We start from the raw sequence: 15257 nt of genomic DNA, 5'->3' as shown, positions 1-15257 counted from the left end.
TTGAGATACACCAGGTTGTTCTCAGACAATGGCACTCATAGTCCGTGTTCGCAAGAGCCAGGAGGAAGGACTTGTTCACAGCCTCTCACACTTCTGAGACTTTGGGAGAATCTAAAACATGTAACTAGGTGATTCCCGCAGTTTTAGGGATCTCCTATGCAGAGTGAGGAGCTTGGCGCTGCTATCCTGTGCTTCTCCACAGACACGCCGACAGCCTTGATTAGACCAGAGCCTGCGCATCCCCGGGAAGGCCAGAAGCTGTTGCTACACTGTGAGGGGCATGGCAATCCAGTGTAAGAAGAGCAGTCCATGGTCTCTGATACCCCTCAGATAACCCCCACCCCTTGGGTACCTGCTGAGGCATAACTCCTGGTCCCCTAACTGTACGACAATGCTTCTCCTTTATTTCTACAGCAGAAGTGAGGTTGGAGCGATCCCTAGCACAGCTCCTTCTGTTTCCCTAAGGAACAAAGTCACAGTAAAATATGGTTCAAAACATCTCTGCCTTCTCTAAATTGTACCCAAGATGGATACCTCACCCCTCCACCAACACTTACCCTCTGGCCCACACAGCATCTTAAACCTCACCACACAGTTTCTGATTTCCCTGCTACCAGGTTGTTTTTAATTATTCCAGCCCTTCGGTCTGGGACATCCTGAGTACTTCACATCTTTCTATCTCAACAGTCCCCAGCAGTACCTGTGGGTAAAGGAAGGCAGCGAGCCACCCCTGAAGATGACCCAAGAGAGGGCTCTCATCTTCCCCTTCCTGAACAAGAGTGACAGTGGCACCTACGGCTGCACAGCCACCAGCAACATGGGCAGCTACACAGCCTACTTCACCCTCAATGTCAACGGTGAGTCCCTTCGGCTTCTCTCCTCCAACATCTCCCCTCGTTAGCCATCTCTTGCTCTCTGGATGGCAACCGCCTCCCCTTGAGTGGTAGTAGGGTGGATAAAAAATGCGCGCTACCAGAAGGCACTCCCCTTTGGCCCTAGGGATGTGTAACAATGGTAACTCTTATTGTTTCTTAATGTAACAATAAGAAAGATGGGTTCCCATCATCTCTGTCTGCAGGCAGTGGCTCTTCTGAAACCATCTTTATCCCCTGATGGGGAGAATGTCAGCTTCATTTAGAGGCCCCTCCTGACGGCAGGTGTGCTTACTGAAAAGCTCCTCCTCCTAGAACTAGCTACAGCATATGAGCCACCGCAACCCATTTCCTTCCTGAGGACCCTGTGTGCATTAGAGTTTGGCAAAGAACAAAAGAAACAAGCGTGTGTGCGCTATGCTGAGAGATGGCCCGAATCTCTTCTCTGGAGCTTCACCTTCCTAAGGGACAAGTTGCTTCTTTCTGAAGTGCTTCTCAAAAATTGGAGCCACCAGGTGCCTAGAATGTTGGGTTGGTCAGTCAAGTCCCTGCCAGTTGGAGCCAAACAGAAACAGGTGTGGGAGCTCACATTTGTAAGCCTGGTGCTGGGGAGGCAGAGACGGCCTATCTTATTTGATGAGTTCTCGGCTAGTGAGAGATGGCCAAAATGACGCTGTCTCAAAGAATCAGGTGGATGGCATTCATTTCTCTGACCTCTACAGTTAGTGAATAGACATACAATGTACATTAGCACGCAAATGCACATTTACACACACACACACACACACACACACACAAAAGATACATTCAAACCCAGCTTCAAGGGAAGTGACAGGCTAGGACAGCTGTGGCTTTAGAGGGAGATGGTAAGGAATTTTTTTTTCTTCGTTGGAAGACATCAATGCCATTGAAGTCCTTCCAGAAAGTCTTCAAACCTTTCTGCAGAATAGGGGAAGTGTTGAAGAAACTTCAGGGTCTTTCCTCATTTGAAATGCTCAGTAAGGCAGGGATGCTTAACACCCAGAATCCCAGGCATGAGAAAGAGGCTTAGGTGCTTGAGACCAGAAAGTCTGCATCCTGAGTCAGCCTTTCACCCCATGGGGAGCTGCTCGGCACAACAGGGCTAGTGTAGGATTCTGAGAGCTACAACAAGGCTCTGAGATCTTGACTCATCCTCTGGATCTTTCCAGACCGTTTCTGATGGCGACCGGCAGTGAAAGAAAGTTAATATACCCTGCAGTTGTTATCTTGTTGATCCTTCTGCCCTGGGATAAAAAGCTAAGGAGTAGGTTAGTGTTTGCTGCCAGTGCTGACGCCTGGTGGTGAAAGGAGTTACGACAGCCTCTTCAGGAATCTTCCTGAGTGAAGACCTCCCAGAAATGAAATGCAAGGTGCATTATACCTGCAGACAGAGGGTGGTTGTTGACAATCCCAAAAGTCATTTTGACAGTGGAAGACAGTGGTTTTTTTTCAAGAACTTTTTTGCTTCTCTAGCTTCCAGAGTAAGTACCCAGGGTTGATTTTCCCAGTGGATTACAGCTCATGTTTCTTCAGTCATCTTTCCCTGCATCATGTCAACACCTCTGTCCCATCATGGAACTCCTGGTCCATCCTCCATCTCCCTTCTAAGAAAAACATTAAAAAAGAAGTACAGATGTTTTCTTTTCAAATAAGGCATTGGAAGTCAAGGAACTAAAAAGCTGGCCCAGTCAAGCCTGAGAAAACATAAGGTAGGAAAGAAAAAAAGTCTAGGAGTCAAGGAGGCTGCAAGACTCAAGCTGAATTCAAGGAATAACAGGAGCTCTCCCATGGGTGGAGGAATTATAGCTGCGGCTAACGTAATTGTGGAGACGTCAGAATGTCCTGGGTTTGTGCACTTATCCGCAGACATTGGGCTTCTGACCAAGGTTAAGGTTTTTATTGACACTCTTGGTCCAGGTTGTACTATGAGATCAGTCCACACCTATTATGGATGGTGAATTTTGTATAGTGAATGGAGGAACACTAACACCATGGGAGAAATCAAACCAGTCTTGTGCACAAACTTTTGGATGATGTCAGAGTAGAGATGAAATATTAGGTCTCTTTCCTTGGATGGGTCAGAAGATTGGGTTTTATTGAATAAGTAGTCTTCCTTGCCAAGAAGGAATTACTGAAGAAAAAGACCAGATATGTTAAGAGCATGTGGGTTGGGGAGCTTAGAGAAGAAAGAATGAAATACCTGGGAGTAGAGATGCTAAATGCTATGGGATAAGGCAGGTGTCTAGGCCACAGCCCAGGCTGGAATAAAATCCTCGGGTGGAGCTTGAGGTCCTGGGCTCATCCTAGAGAAGGAAGATGATTTTCTAATTCACGTCAGACTATTACCTTGCTCTCTAGGGAAATTTACAAGTCTTATACAATGTAGAACAATCTAGCATTTTCTTTGCAAGGTGCTTCCCAACTCTTAATTCTTGGCCCCATCAGTTTTCACTGTTTGTTCCCCATCTGATCTTAGGACTACGAGAGTGCCAAACAAACCCCTAAAGGGACTAGTGCAGAAGAGCAGACAGGATTGAGAAGACATGAGAGATAGTCAAGGAGCAAGAAAACACAGATGTGTGTGTGTGTGTGTGTGTGTGTGTGTGTGTGTGAGAGAGAGAGAGAGAGAGAGAGAGAGAGAGAGAGAGAGAGAGAGCGAGAGCGAGAGCGAGAGAGAGAGAGAGAGAGAGAGAGAGAGAGAGAGATGGACGATAGACTGGGGGTGGAGAAAAGGAAGGAAGGGGAGAATTTTGATATTGCTCACAGCTATTAAGTGATGATTTCCAATTAAGGTCAAGCTTTGGTGCCAAGAAAGCAACTTGGATAGTGGAGTGAGAGCTGGTTTGTGTATTACCTGATGAATACATCACTTTTTTTTCTTTTAAGAATTACTACATTACCAGCGTGATGATACTCACCTGAGCACAGACTAAGGCATGTTCCCTGTGCTTGGATATACCTCCTGGATTCTCCTGATGTTGATGTCTCTTCTGTGATAGTATCTAAGGCCAAATCAGCATGGGAGCTAAAGGTCCTCCCCATCCCAGTTCTAACTATACGCCTCTTCTCCCTGCAGACCCCAGTCCGGTGCCCTCATCCTCCAGTACCTACCATGCCATCATCGGAGGGATTGTGGCTTTCATTGTCTTCCTGCTGCTCATTCTGCTCATCTTCCTTGGACACTATTTGATCAGGCACAAAGGTCAGAGGCATTAATCAGGAGGACTTGGTTGGGTGGGGAGACCAGTCAGGAAAGGACAGACAGTAAGATTTCAGGCAAGTCCCTGTAGACTCATTCAGCCCCTTAGGGTGTTTGAGAAAGAAAGACAGCCAACCCAGGCAATGCCAATGCTGTGATCACTGAGCAACAGCAACCCCACAGTCAAGCCTGGCCACTTGGTACAAGTACAATCAGACCTGCCTACTTAGTCAGCTGCTCCTTGCTGCTCTGCATTTGATCTAGCTCCTTCCTTTTTGCCCTTGCCTTCTTTTCCATCTCTTTGACTTCCTTTTCTTTCTTTGTTCTCCTTCTTCTTCATCCTCACACATATCTTTTCTTTTCTCTCTGTTCTACTTTCCCTTCTATTCTGTTACTACGTGCAGCCAGTAGCCTAGCTGCCTTGACTGACCATGCCTAAGTCATATCTCCACTACACACGTGCACGCGCGCGCGCGCGCACACACACACACACACACACACACACACACACACACCTCTTTTATCCCTTGCCTACATTATAGATGAGATTTTAGTTAAGGGTAGGATTCATTATTCATGGGGGTGTGGTTAGGTGAGGGATGTTGGCAGAGAAACGCAATGCAGATTAGAGAAGTTGGGTGGAAGAAAGCTCCAGGCAAGAGAAAGACGAGATGAGCGCTATGTGAGTGGGTGGGTAGGGAAGTGGGCAGGGTGGACTTCAGAGGCAGAGACACTTCTGCAAAGAGGAGCTTCTGTCTCCACACAGGAACCTACCTGACACACGAAGCGAAGGGCTCCGACGATGCTCCAGATGCAGATACAGCCATCATCAACGCAGAAGGCGGGCAGTCAGGCGGGGATGACAAGAAGGAGTACTTCATCTAGGGGCACCCACTCACCTCCTGTGCCCCACAGGGGCCCCATGGGGACTGCTGGGCTGTCACCAACCTGAACTTGTACAGAGCGACCCCAGGGCCGCCCCTCCCGCTTGCTCCCCAGCCCACCCAGCCCCCTGTACAGAATGTCTGCTTTGGGTGCGGTTTTGTACTCGGTTTGGAATGGGGGGGGAGGAGGGCGGGGGGGAGGGGTGGGTTGCCCTCAGCCCTTTCCGTGGCTTCTCTGCGTTTGGGTTATTATTATTTTTGTAACAATCCCAAATCAAATCCGTCTCCAAGACTGGAGAGGCAGGGGCCATGGGGGCGAGGAGAGCAGCGTATGTGCAGTGCTCGGAGGAGAAGGAAGTTGGAGGGATGAGAAACAAATGAGGAGCAGGGCTAGTTTGCAGGTGGGAGCTCAAGATAGCCCTCCTTCCATTTTCATGGCCGACCAGCTCCCCAGGTGTCTCCGAGGAACCTGGGAATGGAAGCAGGGGGTGGAGGCGGCTCTACCTCTGCCAGCCACGTATTGTGAGCTACAGAGAGGGAGATGGGCGTCACCGCCACTCCTCTTGCATTACGTAAGAAAGGAATGAGTAGGAAAGTCCTCAAGAAGACGTGAACTGAAGATGGCGTGCAGCCACACAGGGCTTCAACATGTCCCTCCCAGAGAGAACAGATTTCCAGAGAGAGGATGGCGGAAATGGCCCTGTCCATCCACTGCCCCCACACGATGAATGACGCTAGGCTCTTTTCACAGAATTGGCCCTTGGGGGACAGCAGAGCTCAGCTTTCTCTCCTAGCAGTCGTGAAAGAGGCACAGCTTCTGGGCCTGGACAGCATCTGCTTCCCCCACCTCGGATGGGGCCCCTCATTCTTACCCAAGACCCTGGACTGTTGCACGGCAACCGCTCTTCTCATGGCATTGCTCAGCAACTGCTCCTCCACCCTGTGTCACCCTGTGCCCTCTCCTGTTCCCTGTGCCAGCCCTCGGTCCCTCCTCCCTCAGCAGCCAGGCAGACATGACAACAAAATTACTAAAAGGAGCTTCATTGCAGTGAGCTGTTTCCTGCCCAAACCGAGGGAATAATGTGAACTTTGTGCATGTGTGTGTGTGTGTGTCTGTTTCTGTGTGTGTAAGTGTGCATGGATGTGCGTACATGTGTGTTTGTGTGAGCAAGAAGTAAAGGGATTGAAGAGAAGGACCAGGGATCTTGGGTGGGCGCCAGAGCATGGAACACGTAAGGCATGAGGTGGGCTTTGGGAGTAATGGCTCCTGGTCAGGGTTTGTACCTCATCTAGGGGGGCTGCTCCACCCTAGTCATTTCCAAACCACTCTTGATGCCTGTCTGAGAGAGAGGGGGAGTCCCAAGATGTGGTTTCCCAGCTGTGCATTTTGTTTCTCTATGAAACACCACACATTCACCACCCTTCCCTGGACCTCCCATCTCTGAGCCATGGAGCCAGGGCCACAGCCTCTGCTATGCACCCCTCAAGCCTCTCCCTGGCACTGACTCTAGATTCCCATCCTCTGTACCTAGGGACTAGAGGACTGGGTCCCCCATCTCAGCTTTTGGTTTACGGTCTTCCTTCTATGACCACGCTGGTTGCTGTGGAGTTGAGATTGCTCACCCTCTCCATCCTGATTGGTCTGTCCCTCAGACTCAGGATGCACTTGGCATCACTCTCCTCCCCCTCCTCCAGCATGTCCTCCCTGCTCTGACAACAGGTGTGCAAAATGGGGCAGCTGCAATCCAGCAGGCCTGCCTACTCCTTCAGTTCAGGTAATACTTTCGTGAATCTTCCAGCCCCTGGTTAGGGTCCTGGGTACCCCAGGCATCCCCTCTCTTCAGCCAGGGATTCTCCTCTTATAGCAGCAAGGGAGCCCTGGGCCCCAGGCCTGTCCAGGCTCCTCATCTCCCAGCACCCGCTTTTGGGAAAACGACTTTTCCTCTTCGAGCTGAACCACTTTGTCCATATTACACAGAAGCCATATTTGTACGGGGCGGGCGGGGGGAAGAGGGGCCGTTGTGCTGTGTGTGTCTGTCTGTGGGTGGGGGCGGGGGAAGGGAGCAGGGAGGGGATCGTGTATCTTTATAATCTTTCTAACTCTCCTGTGCTAATCTCAGAGGGACCACCCTCAATATATCTGGATTATCCGTGTGGTCAGGCTGCTTCCTTTCTGCTATTCTCACTGCTGGCTGGGTTCTGTGTAACTAAGGGCTGTCCTCATGTCCCTGGCGCCTGGCACTCAAAGGGTACCGCTTCCTTGCCATGCCACTCTCCGGAACGTCTGTGTGTGGAATCAGGGGAGAGAGTGTCTGAGTCATTGGCTTTCCCGAGAACATTTGGATTTGAGGCATGTCAACCAACCGCTACCCTGTTACCCTCTGCCCAGCAATGCTGGCCAACACCATGATGGAGGTGACGACCCCGCTCACACCATCCAGGAAGGAGAGCTTCACCCATTTTTTGTCAAACCACCTTTCTGTCTCCCGCCTGTTAAACCTGAAACTTGACCTGGGTACTCAGCCTTCTGCACCACAGTCTGGGGGGGTTAATGGGAATCCACCTACTGAACATGGATTCTGTATTTCTCCTGGCCAGAGCAATTCTACGTCCCATCAAAAACTCCACTCATTGCAAAGACGGCAAGCCAGTGAAGCAGTCTCACAGTCTGTATGTCTCACAACAAAATGAATAGAGATTACCTGGTGGGCTATACTCTCACAGCAAAGTATGCTGTCCCATGGTCCCCCAGAGGCTATTTTGATGTGTCAGACACCATGTGTTCTGCTTGGTGTGAGAGATCCATTCGTTGAGTCTATAGGTGGTAAGGCAAATGCCCAATTGCTCCCTGAAGGAGAGCCAGTACATGGACTTGACAGGCCTCCCATCTTCTGTCCCTCTTAAACTGAAGCACCCATGCCCCTAGATAGCGAGGCACACACCCAGGCACCACGTAGTAGCTGGCACTCAGATGGGGGCACACTGATACCGAACCCAGGGACACAGATGAATAGGTGCATTCCCTGGCTCATTCGACCACACACAAAAGGCATCCACTTAGCTGCATATTCTCAGTCTGGGTGGAGCCAACAGCCAATGCCAGTAGCATACCTTCCCCCACAAACAGGGGAACTTTTGAACTCTTTCCTTGGATCTCATTCAAAGGAGTAGAGAACAGAGAAAATCATCAGATGCCTGGTCACTGCAACTTCCCAGCACCCCTCTCTTATCTCTGCTTCATATGTCACCCCTGGCCCCTCATCCTTCCTTATTCCTGAAGGATCCTCCCTTGCTGGAAAGTTCACAAGACTTCTTCCTTGCCACCTTTGGGAAAATTCCCCCTTTGTGGCCCTCACCATGTTCTTTTCCCGAAGCCATTCTGACCAGCCAAATCTGACTTCAAAACAGGAAGTCCCAGGACAGCCCCCCCCCCCATGTTAGCCTAAAGTTTAAGTAGGCAGTAGGCATTGGGTAGTTTCCTGAGTGTGACCCCACACACGCATCCAGGCTCTGCCCAGAAGCTGAGAGCGTTCATTAGCCCTGGGCACTTATCTCGGAGTCACAGCTGCTGACAGAGAGGTCTCCTTGTTCCTTACTCTGCCTGCCTCGAGCCTGCAGTGCCATGGGGAACTGTCTGCACCCGGTGAGTGTGGGGGCCATGCTCCAGAACCCTTGTCTCTGTCTTCTCAGGATTTTATACCCTTTTGTATTTTCCCTTACCATATCCCTGTGCTTCTTTGTTCTGTTTCAAAAATCATTTCTCTTTCCCTCCCTCAGCCCCCTGTCCCTATTTGCTCTTCCTCCTCCACCTTTTAGCCGGTCCCACGCTGGCTCCTCCTCACTTCTCTCTGTCCTTCTGCTTCTCTAAATCTCCACATAGCTCTACCCAGGCTCCTTTGTGGCTCTGACCCGGCAGGTCCCTCAGCTTCCCTTTTTACCATGCCCGCTGTACCCACGTCCTATAGGCAGATCCCTTGTTCTCCAAACCCAAGTATACTCTAGCCTCTTCATTGTTGTGTTAGATGCGCCCCCCCCTCCCCGACTGACTGTCCTTTCTGGGTGTACCCTATAGGTGGAAACCTCCTTTCAAATAGACAAGACTGGAACTCAGTATTCTTTGGATTTTTCGAATTATGCATATGAAGATAACGGCACCTATGACTCAACTGTTAGCTACGATAACGACACCATTGTAGCAGCTGCTCCCTGCCACTCCTGTAATCTATTTGATAATTCGTCACTGCCCTTCTTCATCCTCACAAGTTCCCTGGGCTTGCTGGCAAGTGGCACCGTCCTGTTTGCAATTCTCAAACCTCTCTTCCACTGGCAGATCTGCCCCAGCTGGCCTATTCTGGCACAGCTGGCAGTAGGCAGTGCCCTCTTCAGCACTGCGGTGCCTGTCCTGGCACCAGGGTTAAACCATGCCCACAGCACAGTCCTGTGTTCCCTGGGCTCCTGGGTCTGGTATACTTCAGCCTTTGCCCAGGCTCTGCTGATAGTGTGCTATGCCTGCCTGAACCCCGGACTGGGTATAGGTCAAATCCGTGGCCTCACCTTGGGACTCACTGTGGGACTTTGGGGAGCAGCTGCCCTGTTAGGGCTGCCAGCCACCTTGGCCACTGATGTCTACAATGATCTCTGCACCCTTGCATCCACAGGAGGCCTGGAAGCTTTGAAGTCCACGCATTCTGCAATCTGTTTTACCATTTTCACTGTGTTACCACTGGCTCTTTTGGCAGCCAAGGGGCTGAAGAAGGCATTGAGCAAGGAGCCAGGCCCCTGGGTTAGTGTCCTGTGGGTCTGGTTCATTTTCTGGTGGCCTTATGGGATGGTTCTTATATTTGATGCCTTGCTGGGATCCAAAATCATGCTTTTGAAAACATGTCTGTCCCAGAAGATTCTAGATATCACGCGGAACCTGGCAGAAGCCCTGGCTATCTTGCACTGTGTGGCTACACCCCTGCTCGTGGCCCTGTTCTGCTACCAGACCACCCGTCGATCCTTGCCCTCTCTGTCCCTCCCTACGAGACAGTCTTCTCATATGGATCCCCTTGTAGGCAAATCCCAGTCCCTTCCCCACACGTCAACCTAAATTAAAGTCTATACTGCTTTTATGAAGCGGGTGCTTTCTTATTTCATCTGGAACTAAAGGAGAAAGACCATGGAGAGAAAGGAGGGCAGTGCACGCCCGGCTTTCCTGTTCCTAGAGTTGCTGTAGAAGAAAGAGAACGGTGGCTAAACACCCTCAGGGAATACAGATGTTCTCTCTCTTTTTTTTTTTTGTTTTTTTTTTTTTTGTTTTTCGAGACAGGGTTTCTCTGTGGCTTTGGAGCCTGTCCTGGAACTAGCTCTTGTAGACCAGGCTGGCCTCGAACTCACAGAGATCCGCCTGCCTCTGCCTCCCGAGTGCTGGGATTAAAGGCGTGTGCCACCATTGCCCGGCCAGATGTTCTCTTGAGGTGAGTGAAAACTGTCTTCTTGTGGGGACAGGAAACATAAACAACAACATGAGTGGAGAAATGAACACTCCAAACAAGAACACAAGGCTTCACGAGAAAAAGAAAGAGAGAGAGAGAAGCCATATTTCATAAAATATGTGGAATAAATATAGAAGCAAAAAGGGGGGGTCAGAGGCGAGGGGCAGAGAGCAAAGCTCAGAGTGTAGTACTGCTCTCCTGTCTTCTTGTCTGACCCCTCCAGGTAATCCTTACTTGGTTGTCCTCTCTGACTTTGTTTGGAGGTTGGAGTGGTGGTTGGAAATGAAAGAAGCAAGCTCAGGGGCACTGGGGAGCAGCTACCCTGTTAGGGCTACCAGTGACTTGGCCAGTGATGTTACCATGGCCTAGACTAGGGCATATACCAAGAGAGTATAAAATGTTGCTTCCTAGGAGCTGTCTTTTGCAAGCTAATTCTTCATCATGACCTGGATACCCCCCACCCCCAATCTTTCTCTCTCTCTCTCTCTCTCTCTCTCTCTCTCTCTCTCTCTCTCTCTCTCTCCCTCCCTCCCTTCCTCCCCCTCCTCCCTCCCCCTCTTCTTCTCTCTGCATGCACATATGTACACTTGAAGGTTTTTTTCCCCATTACCATGACATTGGTTCCTCTGTATGCTTGTCTCTCTCCATGTGCGCTTGGGGGAAATGTGAGTTTGTGTGTGTGTGTTCTTGCAGGTTTAATCTTCATCATGACCCCATATTGCTTCTTCCCCCTCCCTCTCTCTGTGAGTGTGCCTATACATCTTTCTCTCAATCTGTTAGGGCCTGTAGTATCCATGTTATAATGGATGCATGCACTCGGTGAAACATGTGCATGAGCATACATCTCAGTCAGTATCTGCAGTACACACACCATACCCGTGTGTGTGTGTGTGTGTGTGTGTGTGTGTGTGTGTGTGTAATTCCCTCCCCTTGCTGTTTGTGTGTAGCACGTTTGTGTGTGGTGTGGCATGAAGGAGATCATGAAGGTAGACATGGTGAAACAACTGGAAGGCAGACATCCTGCTCCAATCCATCGTGTGACACAAACGCCCACGTTTTCCTCTCAAATCCCAGCTCTCAAAGGAAGCCTTTACCTCGCACCAGTCTTTTTCTCCTCCTCCTGCCCATCCAGCATCATGGGACATCTGTCCCCCATACTTGCCTGCTTCTCTGTGTGTTTCTTGTGACTTGAGAGGGTTGTCTCCATGCCCTGCTCAGCGAACCTTGGGTAGTGTTTAGGAGGACAACAAGCAAGACCCTCTTCCTATGGAGTACTCCTGCCAGCAACAATCTCACCCTATTCCTGGAAAGACCACAGATTCCTCCCTGCAACCGACCTCCAGCTCACCCAGGAAAACTTGAGCAAATACTTCACATTAATCTGAATCTACTTCCAGTCTCCATACTTTCAAAGGTGTTCTTTACTATCTTCTTTCCTAACATATCTATGCATGATGTTCTGGGTTTTAACACTGAGAAGAAACTGTAGGAGAGGGGCAGGGATGACTTAAAACATCCTGGGCTGGAGGGTGCATAAGGATCAGGGAATTTTCCTGGGTGGGTGCCTTGACAAAGACTCTAAATCTCCCTCCTCTGGTCTCTTAGCAACCACCAGGTTTAGTTCCTGATTGGTGCCTCATAAATTGAAAGGCGGGATTATGGGACCGATTGAGACGCGGGAGACATTCTGAAACACAAAGAAAGGAAAAGAAAATGAGGAAAAGAGAAATAATTTACAAGCCTAAATTATGCCTAGGTCTCCAACCATAGTGATGGTGAATGTGTCCTGGTGTTTTCATTTTCTATTTCCTTTCTAGTTGTCTTTTACACACACACACACACACACACACACACACACACACACACACACACACACACAGAGAGAGAGAGAGAGAGAGAGAGAGAGAGAGAGAGAGAGAGAGAGAGAATCTCCAGCTGCTCTTGCAGTCGTTCCAGATGTTGCTTTCCTCTCTTATGAGGAACTGGATTTAGAGGCTGACCTAGTTTAAGGGATGGTAAGGTTGTTTTGGCTCCCTGATTCTTCCAATACTAAGGGGAAACTTGGCCTAACACCACTAGGGCTGTCTGTTCTACCTTGGTCCTATACTTCCAGCTAGATCTCCCTCCTTGCTCAGTTAGTCGGGGTTGAGAGAGTCCTGGTCATAGCTGACAGCTATCTCATCTCTTGCAAAGGGAAGGCAGAAGAAACAGAAGCCAGCAACTGATAAGAGGTCACAGTGGGTTCGGAAACAAGAGCACTTAAAGTTATCTCCTTCTCATTCCCCTCCCTCACCCTTGCTGTCTTGCCCCAAGCCTTTTGGGACTGCTCTTTCCTTGCCATTATGCATACTGCAGCTGTATAGTTCATCCTTATGTCTAACTCTGACCTCAGCCAATTCTAGAAGCTTTCTATGGGGACCTTCTATCCAAACCATTTAACCCAATGGGTACCACTAACCACTCTAAATTGGGTTGGAACTCGGCATCTTTTGTGCAACCCTTTAGGAATACAAATCCTGTTTCCTTAGAATTTAATCTAAAGGTTGGCAGGGATTTTAGCTGCGTATGAGTTATTGGGCCTCCTGGCTAAGAAAAAAAAACTCACAGAAAGAGGAGAGTCAGGGAAACAAGCTCTTGGGAATGCAGAAAGCCCTGGGGAGGGTCAATTTACATTAAGGGGAGAATTTTTTTCTTTTTGAGAAAAGTTTGAACATCACATTGATGCTTCTAATTCATTTACTGCTGGCTGAGCCCCACACCCTAGAGAATTTAGGAATCACTCATTTGTCTCCCAAACGCTTTCATCCACCACCATACCTCTACCCTCCTCCCCTGTCCCCCAACACCTTTCTTTGGCAGCCTCCAAGGAATTCTCACTGAGAACTTCACTGGGATTTCAAACCCAACTCATCTCCAACTCTAATTGCCGGGAATTTGCATGAAAACCATCCTATGCTATCTAATTATTCTGACAACAGCAGTCCTCCGTCTGGGCACGAGGAAAATCGCAGTTTTAATTAACAATAATGCACCTTGCAGATGAATGTGGCTGTTTAGGTTAATGAACAAGTCCAAGTGTCTGCATACCATCATCTAGACAGTTAGGTGATTTGGGTGGGAGAGGTATGGAGCATACAGGGGGTGGGGGTATCTAAAAACATCAGTTCAGAAAAACATTCGTGTTGGTTTTTATCCCTTCAATATCTGTTAGACGAAGGGAAGAGAGAATCCCAGATAAGAACTCCCAGATATTTGGGGTAGGAGGATCTGAGGAGACATGGTTGCAGGAGATCAAGTATCTTCGTGCCTCTTTTACATTTAGAATATGCTTTCTATACTTTTAAACGCATGACAGGGTTATGTCTTCATAACTCTCAGGTGTCTCCGATTTCTTGTCTACCTGTTTGCTAATTGGTTTTCGAGCCCAAGAGCATCAACTTCCCCATAACTACCATTGCTTTCTACTTTCCTTTGGTGCGTCTCTAGCACATTCAGAGCACCCAAAGTTGCTGACACCCAAAGACATCCCACATGGTGTCTCCCCCATCAAGAATGATTACTTGAATAAATTTCTTAAGTAGTTTTCCGAGTGCTGGAGAAATTACATTCCACCCCTTGTAACTCCAGTCTTGCTAATAGCATGTACCTTGTGTTCCCCCTGAAAGCAAGTAATGTTGTGGGGGACGGAAGATGTGCACATCTTAGGAAATCTTCTGAAAGTCGCAGAGTCCGACTTTAAGAATTATGATATCATAACTCAGAGTTGGGATTTAGTCTCCCTATGCTGAATGCTCTTATGGTTCACAGCTAGCATTGTGCTCACTGCCTCAACCCCTCTTGGAGTTCATGGCTAGCACTGTGCTCACTGCCTCAACCCCTCTCAGAGTTCACGGCTAGCACTGTGCCCACTGTCTCAGAGTTTTGGTAGTTAGTCTGAGACTTGGAACTTGGTTTTTCCTCTTGTTGTTGAATTCTTTGGATGGCTAAGTCCCTTCTCTGTGCACACACACACACACACACACACACACACACACACAGAGAGAGAGAGAGAGAGAGAGAGAGAGAGAGAGAGAGAGAGAGAGAGAGAGAGAGAGAGGGAGAGAGAGAGAGAGATTCAATTTGGTTTTATTTTAGTGTATGTGTGCGCCTGTGTGAGCACATGGAGGTGGATGCATGCACAGGTAGAGGGCAGAAGAGGACGGCAGATCCCCTGGAACTGGAGTTACAGTTAGCTGTAAGCTATGACCTAAACTTGGGTCCTCTACAAAAGCAGCAAGTGCTCATGAAAATAGCCCTGCCTCAGTCCCCCAAAGTCTTTAGTCACCCTGTGTTCTCAGTCATTCCCCTCCTTCCCAGTTACAAAGCCCTGGTCATTGACGGCACCACCAGAGATGTTTTTCTGGGCAAGTTAAGAGAAAGACATGTTGGGATTCCAGGCATGAGACACCACACCCAGCTGATGCTGTTTCCATAGCAGCAAGAATTCCACATCAACACTGTCTTAGTTATTCGCTTACTGTCTGACCAGTTTATTGCCCATCCAGCCCTTCCTTCCACTAGTAGGTATTGAGCTTCAAGAGTACCTAGCCTGGGCATTGACACAGAGATCAGTAAGCATTTGATAAACATATAAGCAAATGAGTTAATTTTATATGGATAAAGCATAGTTGCCCACACTGGAGGATTCATAGTCATCTAGTGCTGACAGGAACAGAGATAAACAAGAAAATAATTTTTGGAGAAATTTGTAAAATCAAAACAAAAACAATCAACAATAACAAACCCTCACTTTCTCTGAGTCAAG

At 48.8% G+C, this 15257-nt stretch overlaps 2 protein-coding genes across 3 annotated transcripts in view; both read left to right on the top strand.

Moving 5' to 3' along the window:
• The window catches only part of Cadm3 (cell adhesion molecule 3), a 32443-nt gene extending 25307 nt beyond the window's left edge, over positions 1-7136 (top strand). For both annotated transcript variants that reach the window (XM_075989187.1, XM_075989186.1), the window contains 4 exons: positions 203-293; positions 688-857; positions 3970-4095; positions 4859-7136. In XM_075989187.1, coding sequence (XP_075845302.1) covers positions 203-293; positions 688-857; positions 3970-4095; positions 4859-4977 — 506 coding nt within the window. In that variant the 3' untranslated portion in view covers positions 4978-7136. The remainder of the gene's footprint in view (positions 1-202; positions 294-687; positions 858-3969; positions 4096-4858) is intronic.
• A 1320-nt stretch (positions 7137-8456) lies between these two features.
• Positions 8457-10084, top strand: Ackr1 (atypical chemokine receptor 1 (Duffy blood group)). The gene is made up of 2 exons (XM_075989188.1): positions 8457-8619; positions 9049-10084. Exons 1-2 carry the CDS (start codon positions 8599-8601, stop codon positions 10066-10068), a joined length of 1041 nt encoding a protein of 346 aa, XP_075845303.1. The 5' UTR covers positions 8457-8598; the 3' UTR covers positions 10069-10084.
• Positions 10085-15257: the final 5173 nt, after the last annotated feature.

The sequence above is a fragment of the Microtus pennsylvanicus genome, chromosome 10 (assembly GCF_037038515.1).
Source record: "Microtus pennsylvanicus isolate mMicPen1 chromosome 10, mMicPen1.hap1, whole genome shotgun sequence".
Lineage (NCBI taxonomy): Eukaryota > Metazoa > Chordata > Mammalia > Rodentia > Cricetidae > Microtus > Microtus pennsylvanicus.
Note: the sequence above shows the minus strand (reverse complement) of the source record. Positions and strands in the feature narration are given on the sequence as shown.